General features: G+C 39.6%; 1 protein-coding gene and 1 non-coding gene across 3 annotated transcripts; one reads left to right on the plus strand and one right to left on the minus strand.

Moving 5' to 3' along the window:
• Nucleotides 1-878: 878 nt before the first annotated feature.
• Nucleotides 879-10,548, minus strand: pus7 (pseudouridine synthase 7). 2 transcript variants are annotated; one of them, XM_078257419.1, is made up of 17 exons: nucleotides 10,467-10,548; nucleotides 10,144-10,269; nucleotides 9,053-9,355; nucleotides 8,885-8,969; nucleotides 8,473-8,589; nucleotides 8,233-8,377; nucleotides 7,300-7,411; nucleotides 7,098-7,175; nucleotides 6,761-6,889; nucleotides 5,512-5,637; nucleotides 5,356-5,417; nucleotides 5,072-5,232; nucleotides 4,682-4,808; nucleotides 4,007-4,108; nucleotides 3,529-3,658; nucleotides 3,317-3,408; nucleotides 879-1,433 (listed from the first exon to the last, which is right to left on the minus strand). In XM_078257419.1, the coding sequence occupies exons 3-17, from the start codon at nucleotides 9,343-9,345 to the stop codon at nucleotides 1,297-1,299; spliced, it is 1,896 nt and encodes a 631-aa protein (XP_078113545.1). In that variant the 5' UTR covers nucleotides 9,346-9,355; nucleotides 10,144-10,269; nucleotides 10,467-10,548; the 3' UTR covers nucleotides 879-1,296. The 2 variants fall into 2 exon arrangements, with proteins under 2 accessions (XP_078113545.1, XP_078113546.1); XM_078257420.1 differs by lacking the exon at nucleotides 10,144-10,269 and having other exon boundaries at nucleotides 10,467-10,542.
• Nucleotides 10,549-11,052: 504 nt separating this feature from the next.
• trnat-agu (transfer RNA threonine (anticodon AGU)) lies at nucleotides 11,053-11,126 on the plus strand. The gene has a single exon. It is a non-coding gene; the product is annotated as a tRNA-Thr (tRNA).
• The last annotated feature ends 465 nt before the right edge of the window (nucleotides 11,127-11,591 follow it).

The following is an 11,591-nucleotide window of genomic DNA, read 5'->3' on the forward strand; positions in this document are numbered from 1 at the left end:
GCCAAGTTTGACATTGTTTGGATTAGAAATGCAAAGGATATCGTTAAATATATAGGTAAATATAATAATCTCTCTCTCTGCACACACACACGGTCCGGTTCTGGTGGTTGATGAATGCAGATATGTGCTGATTAGCTCTCATAACAGGCTGGGTGGGCAGCGCACTGCCATGAGTCTATGAGGCTAATGTCTGATTACTCCACATTTTCATTGTCATATTTTGTGATTACATTCTGAATCTGCAGCATTCTCTGTCAGGTAAATATAGAAGCACAATGTCTTCCTCTGATGTAGAACTAGCCTACACTGTAAGTCAGTAGTAGGCTATACAGTGGAGTTGCATATTAAGTGGTTTGGGGTCCTTCTGTTCATTTTATGTCATTTTGGGGTACAATTTGGTTTTGATAAATTCTACAAGCAGCAATACCACAGGCCAAGTAATCGCCCGTTCCAAACAGGCACATTTTCAATGTGCACTGCACTAGTTACTAACAATGGTATTAGGGGTGTGCTCGATTAAAAAAGTTCTCAGTCGATTAACACACTAGGATTATGCAGACTAATTGATTAGTTGATTTAATCGACAGATATGTAAAACGAAGTTTCGCCACTTTAAATCTTATGCTTACCAGATGTGTGCTCATACGTATGTTTCTTGGAATTAAAAAAAAAGCATAAAAAAAAATTATAATTTGACTAAAGAAATCTTAGAAGAGAATCTAAGAGAGGGCAGCCCTACATTGTATTGTTCTGAATAAAAAGGTGGAAAAAGGTTTCTTCAGTGCATTGAACAATATCTAAAAACCCTCATTATGCTAAGAAATGAATAGCATATTGACAATACATACACATGTCAAGAAAATCAAAGAAAGACTGCACACTATTAACTCAACATTTTTTAATTTCTCTCTTCAAGAGTTTTCAATTTACACATTTAGCTTAAAGTTAAAAAACAAAAACTCATATTTCTGTACAAAGAGGGCTTGCTGAGCACTGTGTGCAGCAGGGATTACTGTATGAGACAGCAGCCTGAAAGCAGAAAAGTCTACTTAAATCATTGTCAAAATATGCTGAATCATAGCAGCACAGAAACACTTAAAAAAAGTTGAATAATGATAAATTCTTGATCTTTGTACTCCAAAGAAATAACCTTTTGGCTTCACACCGAACCCAATCGCTCTCGCTGTCACATGCAGCATAACACACTTAAAAACACTCACAACAGTTAGTAGCCACAGTAGACAGGTGCTTTGCAGCCTGCAGCAGCAGTCCAGTTTGTGCCAGTGGGTTTTGGTCTCAGTTGAACCAGGTGGTGTTGAGCTGTGTCTGTTTCTTGATGCTAGTGTCCAACTTGAGGACCTCTCTGATTGCCATGGTAGCGTAGGTTGAGGGAGGCAGGGAGAACTCCATTCGCAGAGCTCGATACTTCCCCTCTGTCGGAGGAAGGAGATAATTACTGTGTTAGAGTGTGTAAAATGATGGCTGTCAAAACACTTTGCCATCTCATGAGAAGTCAACAAAAATCTGCATTCAGGCATCTCAACTCAATGCATCTTATAGACCCCTAATTGGCTACTTCAAGGTTATGCTACATTCATCAACATGGGGAAATTGACAGGGGGGGGTCTTTAGCATACAAATAAAAATCAGGGAACCTACCAGTATATTCACATTTGAGTACTTAAAAGTCCAATATGTAATATATTTACTGTAATAAATCCAAAAATGACCCCAATGCGTCATCATATCTTAAGGGAACGTGCTAAGTTAAAACACTTTTTTATGACAACAACGCTAATGCCAGTATTCTCTCCTTTTGAAATTTCCGTTCCGTGACGGAATTTCTGTTTGTGTTTTGGCCTGTGTGTTGGTATCAACTGCCCAGTTTGACAGCCAGGCCGGGTTGCCAGATATACCTGTAAACACGTAAACCCAGCGCGCTACGGCTGTAACGTTAGTAGAGCCATGAAAGCAGCGAACAAACCAACAGGATCAGCAGAGATAGATTCTACCAGACCAAAAAAAAACAGAGACGTAACAAACCCCGGGTAAATATTGGAGATGTATTTGAACGATGGAGACAGCTTAGAGCCCAAAAGGATGCAGAGTTGGCCAATTTCTCCTGAACAGGTAGCTAAGCATTAACTTCAGGCTAATTTATCACGGCTACAAGGGACGGGCATTTTATGTCATTTCAACATTTGTGTACTCACATTGAATTATATAGCTAGAGTACCCTAGTTGGTTAATTGCAAAAACAATTGAGACACAGCCAGTAAAGTGATTCCGACTGGTCCTGGCTAATAAAGCCAATAAAGTGTGTATTTCAGTCAGGTGATAAAGGACGGCAAGGTAGTGGTATTTTTAGCGGTTCCTATTGTAATTCTTAGTGGAGGAAGTGTGTCTGTCTGGCGTGTGGCGAGGACGGCGAGGTTGTTGTGTTTTTAGTCGTTCCTACCGTAATTCTAAGCCCAAAAAGTGTGCCCGTCAGTTGGGTACAGAGCTCCACGTTAGCACGGGCTTTTATGACTGCAGCCAGCATCTAACGTTAGTTACTCCGCTGTGCTGTGAAGTAATGACTGACTATGTGAGACAAGTTTCTAGCAACATTGTTGTGGATGCTGCGATCAGCCTGGCAACCTCCGTGAACTTCGAGTCTGGGGAGGAGGGGGCGGGGGAGACGACTCTATCCAGTATTGTGAATTTCTACTGCAGTAACTATTTTAATTCACTGACACTAGCTGTCAGTATTACATATTGCACCTTTAAATAATGGGTGAAAATACCAATTTGCAGAGCACAAACAACCTGTCATTTCTTTTAATTTTTTTATTATTCTGAGCAGTTAAGTTGCATAGTGTCTCAATTTCTCAATTTTCTCTTCACCCTCTTAAGTAGAAGCATATTCTGAGCAGTGGTTGCTCCATGTCTGCTGGATGTGTAAATAGGCAACAGTTTGCGAACATGTTCACCATATCAACTTCACAAGGTCATAATAGGTCAGAGTTGCTCTGTGGCCAAAAAAAACCAAACAATGTAGATGTAAGGATGTGTGGGGGCAGAAACTTGGTCAGATTCAGTTTAAAGCGACGTCTATGTATAGTAATGTTTTAACAATCTCACAGCTGTGTCATACATACAACATGTCATACATACAACTCAATTCAGTATTGCTGCAATGGCAATATAGTCTAGTCCAGGACAGTTCAGAGAGTTGCCTTATCTGAATCACTTTTTCCTACCACAGAAAAAAAAGTCAGTCCAGTGTATTACCACTTTTAACATGCACCAAAAACAATCCTAACAGGAACTTTACCTTTGTTGAAGACAGGAGCAGGTTTGTTCTCCAGTTTCTCAAAATCACTATGCACCAGGGAGATCCTGGGGTCATCATACTTAATCACCTCCCTGCGTAAAATAGACAGAAACACCACAACACACCCAGTTAGAGAAATCACAGTATTACAGAATAATTCAGGTAAAGCATTCAAATAACTGCATATAGTAGTAATTTAATTTGCTGCTAACCAGCTGACATCACTGGGTCTGATAATGATGCGTCTGTACGCTCCAGCCAGAGAGTAGTCCTTCACTTTGTGTCTCATGTTGTCGATGTCCAACCCGTCTGCAGAGAGCAGCTCTCTGTAACCTTTACCCACTGACAGAAAGACACGAGCATTACAGTCAATTACAAGCTCAGGACTAAACTTTCTTTTCATTTCCTTTTCTGTGGGCTTACCTTAATTCCATTTATTGCCAATTAATTTAGATTTTGCTAAAACACATCTTTATTTTCTCTTTCATTTAGCTTTTTATCAGCAGTTTTGTTATTAAAACATTTGTCAATCTAAGCTGATGCAGTTTAAAAAGCCCAATGGTGTGGGTCTGTGTTAACGGGTGTTTTTGTCACATACGTTAGTGTTAGAACCCCCCCCCAAATGTTATTTTATCTTTTTATTTAACATGCAAACGAATGAACTCTAAAACACACAGAGCCCCTTCTTACCATGATGAGAGGGGTAGATGACATCAAACCCAGGAAGTGGCATTACGATGTCGTGGATGGAGCGACTCTCGGCCTCCTCTGCAGACAGCACGTGTGCTGTGGCTTCATCAACAAATCAGAGACAACATCAGTCGGCAGCAGTTTCCCTTTTAACATCATGATTGTCAACAATTGTCTTCACGTTTAAAACTGAAATCGCATGATATAAAGTGCATTTTCCATGACTAATATTAGTTTTAGTCTGTTCAAATAATACAAATGATTGGTTGGAAAGGCTTTTTCTTATGTAGACATCATATGGGTAGCAACAAATTGACTACTTGGAAATGTTTTGATTCGGTTGCTTTTAACTTCTGGTGACACAGGAATTGCAAAATGATCTGCATTCTTTAAAGCTTACATTAAAACTAAAACTAGTTAAAGCCATGGTTTGACATTTTGGGACAAAAGATATTTTGCTCTCTTGCTGAGAGTTAGATGAAAAGACTGATACCATTATCCCTCATGTCTGTACGGGAAATATGAAACTGCAGATCAAAACGTAACGTAAAGTGTAAAACCTAAATATTTGTGGTTTTTCCAGGTGAGGAAGCAAATAAACATATTTCCCAAAACAGCAAACCATTCCTTTAGTATAAAACATTAGCTTGCAGAAGAGAAAGATGAACTTCTTACTTCCTTTGAGCACCAGGTCCCCCTCCACAGCCTTCAGACCGAAGGCCTCGATTCTCCGGCTCACCATGGTGTTCCACACCACACTCTGGTAGCTGTGGATGTACATCAGACGGTTGTTACGAGGGATCTGAAGAACAGACAGTAATCAGTAAAGCTTCTTTGGATGTAAATTAAATGTCAGTGAACATGCAGGTTTAACTAAACAGACAGCTGTTCCAAGTAGCATACAACACATATTTACACCTGACATCTGCCCAGTACAATAGTCGTGCTTTTGACCAGTTTGGTTATAAGAGCACTATAACTGGCTGCGTTACTTATTTTATGTTCTGTATGTCTCACCCACATTTCCAGCCTATTATTAGCGTCATCAATACAAAAAAAACCAACCAGTCCAAAAGCAGTGACGATGTTCTTCTTGCCATACATAGACAGGCCCCGCAGCAGCTGCCCCTCCACACAGCGCTTGTTGGGCAGCTTTTTCAGGGCTGCCTCTGGATCCTGAGTCTTTGCCCACTCCTCCCTGCAGCGGACCAGGAACTCTTTCTCCGCTGCAGAATGCAGTAAAGATGGAGTAAGTGTTGACATACTTTTTAACCACTTAAAATATTGAAGAAAAAGAGTGCGATTAAAAATAATAAATAAATAGAAATTAAAAAAAAGAAGCTCATTACCTCCAGGACGAGGCTTCAGAATCAAATCCACCACCTCTTTCCAGTTATCTTTCAAGATAGCCCTGTCCCAAAACAAAAGGAAGAAACAACACTTGTCGTAACTTATGCTATGTCATTATCAATTTGTCAGTATCTCCCCCTGCGTCATGACCTTACCTGCCAACTTGTTGTGTAGGCACAGCTGTGGTGCCAAAGCGCTGCATGCCATAGTAGTTGATGAAGCCTGTCTGCCTGAGGGATGTCATGGCCTGAGCGACCTGCTCATCGGTCCCTGAGATGTTCCTGGTATACAAACAAATCAACAAATTAAACAATAATGAGAAGTACAGTCATGTAACAGTGAAGGTAACACAGTATGCCTGAGCTATTTGAATAGAGGATAGTGTTTTCTAAAAATGGAAGCTAGATGCACACAATGTAAAGAAACACAACATAAAAGGCAATCAATGGGACAACGTCTTTATGCTAGTCGTTAATACATTAGGTATAAACATGACAGGGAATTAACTGAAGAACAGGAACATGCTAGAAGAATCAAATGGAGGTATCAGTTTATTTATTTATTGGTGAGTCGTAGTATTGTAGACGTGGAGATTGTTGGACCTTTCATGATTATAGCAGATGATTTTTGATGATTAGACTAAATCCAAACAGGATCCTACAATTATCCAGCTAATATGCTGTCAGATTAAACTCTTTTATAATTAAACAATAGGGGAGAAGACTGTCCATGGTGACCTGCATTATTTATTTGGATGGAAAGCTGCAATACTTTTTATGGCCTTTATCTGGGTAGTTGACTTCTTGGAAATGCTTTGTTGTGGTTGCTTTTAACTTCTGGTGACAGGAGAATTGCTAAATATTCTAGGTTTGGGCTGCCTGGTTAGCTCACCTGGAAGAATACGTGCCCATATATAGAGGTTTACTCCTCGACGCAGCGGCCGTGGGTTCGACTCCGATCTGCAGCCCTTTGCTGCCTGTCATTCTCCCCTCTCTCTCTCCCCTTTCATGCCTTCATCTGTCCTATAAAAATAAAGGCCTAAAATGCCCAAAACATAATCTTAAAAAAATATTCTAGGTTTGGAGATAACATTGTCAGCTTAATACTTAGTGTTTTTATGAATTCTACAATGTTTTTAATTGCTTGTTTTTTGTAGTACGTACAAAATCGTAATAAGATAAGACGTGCTGACTGTCCATGGTGACCTGCGTTATTTTTTCGGAGACTGATGAAGACCACACAATCGTAAGAATCCGATATCAGCCATCATGGCCAAATTTGGGCTGTTATTGGTCTTTATATCATCTTTATATACAGGTTACACAGTAATCAAAACAAGGCACAGGAAAGGGGTATAATGTACAACAGTTAAGTAAAACGTCAACATAAATAACATCTGCTGACCTGATGACCACAGTAAAGTGGTTTCCCTGCAGCTCTCCCAGTTTAAGAGGGTGGTTTTTGTAGCAAAAGTTTCCCAGCTTGAGGTTCATGAGGCACTTGTTGAGATGAGCCAACCTCTCTGCTGTGATCCTGAGAGGACAGGGACATGGTTTCTTTAAGTACTGATGCTGTACAACAAGCTGATCCACCAGAGATCATATGCCTAGTAACAGCAGAAATGCCTCCAGCAGTGACAAGATGGAACATGTACCACCTATTTAAAAATCATCCACAGACAATTTGCAAATGAATGCACAGTAATTAATGTTGTGATTTGCTAAACGCATTACACACTCACTTGAGCACTGCAATCTCCTGCACAGTGATGGCTCTCTTGTCCTTGGTTCCCATGTAGGAAAACATGTTGGGTCTAAGCCTAGAAAGACACAAATTATTGTAATGATGGTGCTTAGCTACAATCATATTTCATTGGGCAAATAGACTGTCAATCTGTTCCTTATTATTAAATAATGATCATTTTTAAAGTACTACATTCAGACCTGAGGAACTTTGATAGCACATTGATAGCGTCCATGGTGTCCTTGTTCTCCTTGTACAGGACAAAGTGGCAGAAACTGCCCCGGTTTTTGGGCCAGAAGTGTTTCCTTGGAGCTTTTATGGACACAGAAAAGAAGTAAATACAGTAAGAATTGTTGAGCTAAATAATTCAAATATTCAAACACACAAATAGCTTTAAAGATTCCAGTTCAAGCTTAACATATTACCTGTAAAGACAACTACTTTGTGATGGCAACATAAATAAATAAATAAGGGGAATACGTTTTAAATTCTAATTACAAAAACAAAAAGCATTTCAACCACATCTAGTAACCAACACCTGACTCAATGTGGGTTTTAACCACGTCCTCTGTGCTGTGGGGAGAACAGGTTCTTACCTGCAGTTGCTTTGACCTCTATCCACCAGAGAAAAGCAAAAGGAGGATAGAATAATGTTACTAAGAAAGAGCTGTTTAAGGACTGTAGGGAAAGTTGTCAGGGGTGAGATCTCATGCATGGGCCTGAGAGTGGAGCATGGTATTTAAATGGTTTATGCAACAAGGGTGCAAGGCATCACAAAAGTGAATCTCTGCTATCCTTATTGTGTTTTAAATCGTTCTCTCTGACCAAACTAAGCGAAATCTAGAAATCAGCATTCCACTGAATAATAAAGTCAGTTAAAACCAAAAATCAGCTTGTTTAAAAACCACCGCGAGTACAGATCGGAGCAGAATCATGCAGATGTCTTGATCATGCACAAGTGCATGCAACACATTTTACTGTACTGCAGACCACATGCACTGCAGCAGATGAGTGGATGGCAGACATGCAATAAATCATTTGTCTGATCATTGAATTAATTTACTAGTCAAGAGCTCTGTCCAGACAGTTTAAGGCTGACATGTGACATCTGGTTCTGTCTTCTCTCCACATACCAGCTAGAGCTTTCTTCCCAGCAGCATGGTAGGCCACTATGAACTTGCGGCCTTCCTTCTCTTCTGTCTTTGTCTCCAGACCAGCAAACTGAGTCTTGATGGCTTTGTGGACCAGCGTCCGCTTCTCTTTAGTATCATCCATCACCTACGGATGTTAAAAGAGGAGTAAGGACATCATGTAAAACTCCCAATGAGTTCTAAGTGATGTCATAAAAAGGGATCCAGGATGTGTAAACTCACCTCAATAGAGACATTGTCCTCTTTATTCTTAAAGTGCTGCAGCTCCCCAAGCTGCTTTTTCTGCTCTTCAGTCAGCACGTCAGATTCCTCTGGCTGCGACTGAGCCTCTGGGACTTCCTAAATTAGAAGAAGTACCTTGATGTGACAGTTGCTTTGTATGAAAGGGTTTCTTTAATATCTGTTTTGCTAACAGTATCAATAGCACAGTTACAGTAATGCATCACCAAGTCTATGTGTATAATGAATTTGAGTTTCATCTCTGACTGGGTTCAACAAGAAATAATACCACATTCTAAATGCTGACTGGTACTCCCTTGCAGTCATCTTGTGGATATAGCCATGTTAGTAAAATCCCAATAATAGTATAATATAGAAGTAACGCTGGTGATTGAAATTTCATCCAATAGCTTACCTCTGCCTCTGCAGGGATAGAGAGGTCATCTAAATGCAAGATCTTGCCTTCTTTGTTGATTTCATGCACCACAAAATCAGAATATCTGAGAACAAACCACAATCAATCATCTGTTAAACAATTCAAACAGAAATTATTTATGTAAACTAATGACTATGGAGGACAAACCTTTCCTTCAGGATTCCTGAGAAGCCCTCGTGATCACTGACATACTTCAGGATGCCCACATCCAATTCAGTGAGGCCATACTTCATCATATCAGCAAAGGTCTCACCATCCTCCTCTCCATCATTTGTTTCGCCCTCTGGCTCTTCCTCCTCATCTTGGTGGGGAGGGCCTTCATTCTCGTGATCGCTCTCAACTTTGGGTTTCTTTGACGGCGTGTCTTCCTCTTCATCCTCTGGACAGCCTCTCTTTTCTCCCAACTGGACAGGGACAGGCACAGGCTCAGACTCAGCCATCAGAGCCAAGCTGTGACAACAAAGACAGAGAAACTGTTGTAATACAAACAGAGCCACAAAATACAACCGTTAGAGTGTATTCCACCAAATGAACAATTATTATTTGGTGTTTACTTGTCATGGGAAGTAAACCTACTATGAAAACAATTGTATAAAGTTTTCTGAGAAAATGAGTCATTTCGGGCTGGTCTTAGAGACAACCCTTTATGGTATATTTTGCCTTTATTGGGTGACACCAGGAGAGTCTGAAAATCAATAAAGTTCCCCAGATGGACTCAAAACTGGGGACATTACAATTACATGGTCAACATTTTAAGCTATTAACCCATCATGATTTATATACTGTTTTTTCTAGTACAATGCTACACACTATGTGTGTATTCCAATTATCCTGTGCAATTATCCATCATGGATACATCTGTGTAAGTGAAAGATGTAGCTATTTTATTAGTATTTTTGTCCGTTATTCTGGTTGTTTTGTCTTGTTTAATTTCTTTTTATCACTCAGTCACTTTTTTCCTTTGTTTTTTAACTCTTGAGCTGCTGTAACAAGTACATTTCCCCGATGTGGGATCAATAAAGTTTTACCCAGGAATGTAATTTTGGTGTGATCCATCTTGTTTTATATACCATCACTAGTAATATATTAAGAATGCTGTACTTAAATCTACGCAGTAATAGCTGCTGCACTGAAATAAACTTAAAATACAGCTGTATTGCATTTCCGTGTTTGCATGAGTAACATTAATGACAACAAACTCAACTGACATTAATGGCCTAAAAAACGATGCTACTGACTTAATAGCGTTGTTTGCGGAGCTGAGGTAAGGCAAGAGACAGATGTGGCTCTAGGAAACGCTTCTTGTCTGACAGCTGTCAAACACTTGCAGGGACTTCTTAACGGACCCGAGTTTCAGGCAGGTACTGAAAAGACATAACGTTAATGAACATAATGTTGAACACTCAAAAGTTAGCAAAGTCGCTAGCGCATTCGCATTGTCATCTGTTAGCTAACATCACTGGCTAAGGTTAGTGTTGCTAGCAGCAAAGCTAAGCTGAAACGTCAGTGTAAATAAAGCGAAAACGTTGTTGTTTCTAGTCAAACGTCTGATTTAACTTACCTGCGTCTGGAGATAATCACAAGAGTACGGACAGCGTTGAATGCCAGCTTGTTCCACACGTGTGTGTGTGTGTCTGTGTGTCGTTGCTTCCGGAAACAGAACCTACCCTAAAGCCCTCCCACTGCAAACGTTTGGTTAGGGACCTGTCAATCATTCCCCATACTCTCGACCGACAGCAAAAAAAGAGAAAAAATAAAAATAAAAAATAGGAAAAACAACAGCTCAAACTTCTTAACTGTCACACATGTTTTTACATACAGATGTTAAACGTTAAAAAAGGCACTCGCTCTTCTTCTGCAATGTTTCCGTTAACATAGCAACTTTCACAGAACGTTACAGAAGTTTTATTAATGTTGCTTAGACATGTGGACATATGGCGGCTGACTTCACATGGTGAATTATTTTATTTTATAACATCACCAGACCAAAAATTATGTAGATAGGTTGTGGGAGAAAATAAACATGAATGGAAAAGGAAGAAGGAAAAATACATGAAATCAAATCTATCTATAATCAAACTATTAAACAATCAAACAGTCCTTGTCTGGTAAGAAGAAGAATTAATGGTGGTAATTGCCCAAACACCGGCGCCGTGGCTTAGATGGTTAAAGCGCCTGTCTAGTAAACAGGAGATCCTGGGTTCGAATCCCAGCGGTGCCTTTTCACTGTGGAAGCTGTTATTCAGGCCTACTTAGTCTATGCAGTTCAAGTCAAGGAGAAACAGCTGATGACCGTGTGAATAATTGTAATTGTCTTGGTTAGTGCACATTTGTCTGTTTGGCTTACTCAATTACAGTAGAGCTTCAACTATTAAGTGGTTGATCAACTGAAAATGAATCAGCAACTAGATTGATAATCAATTAATTTTTTTAATCTTCCTCAAGCAAAACTTCAAAACAATTGCTGGTAAAGCTTCTCAAATGTGATAATTGGCTGCTTTTCTGATTGCAAACTGAATATTTTTTTAGGGTTTTGGTCAAATAAAACAAGCATTTAAATAGCACCTTTCACTATTTTCTTACATTATAGACTATAAGAGCTTTATCTACCTGACATATGAACTATTTTTTTAAACTGTAAGGGGTTGGGGATTATAATTATTGTAGGCTACTTCTAGTAACAAAT

Source organism: Sander vitreus, chromosome 8 (genome assembly GCF_031162955.1).
Source record: "Sander vitreus isolate 19-12246 chromosome 8, sanVit1, whole genome shotgun sequence".
NCBI classification, from domain to species: Eukaryota; Metazoa; Chordata; class Actinopteri; order Perciformes; family Percidae; genus Sander; species Sander vitreus.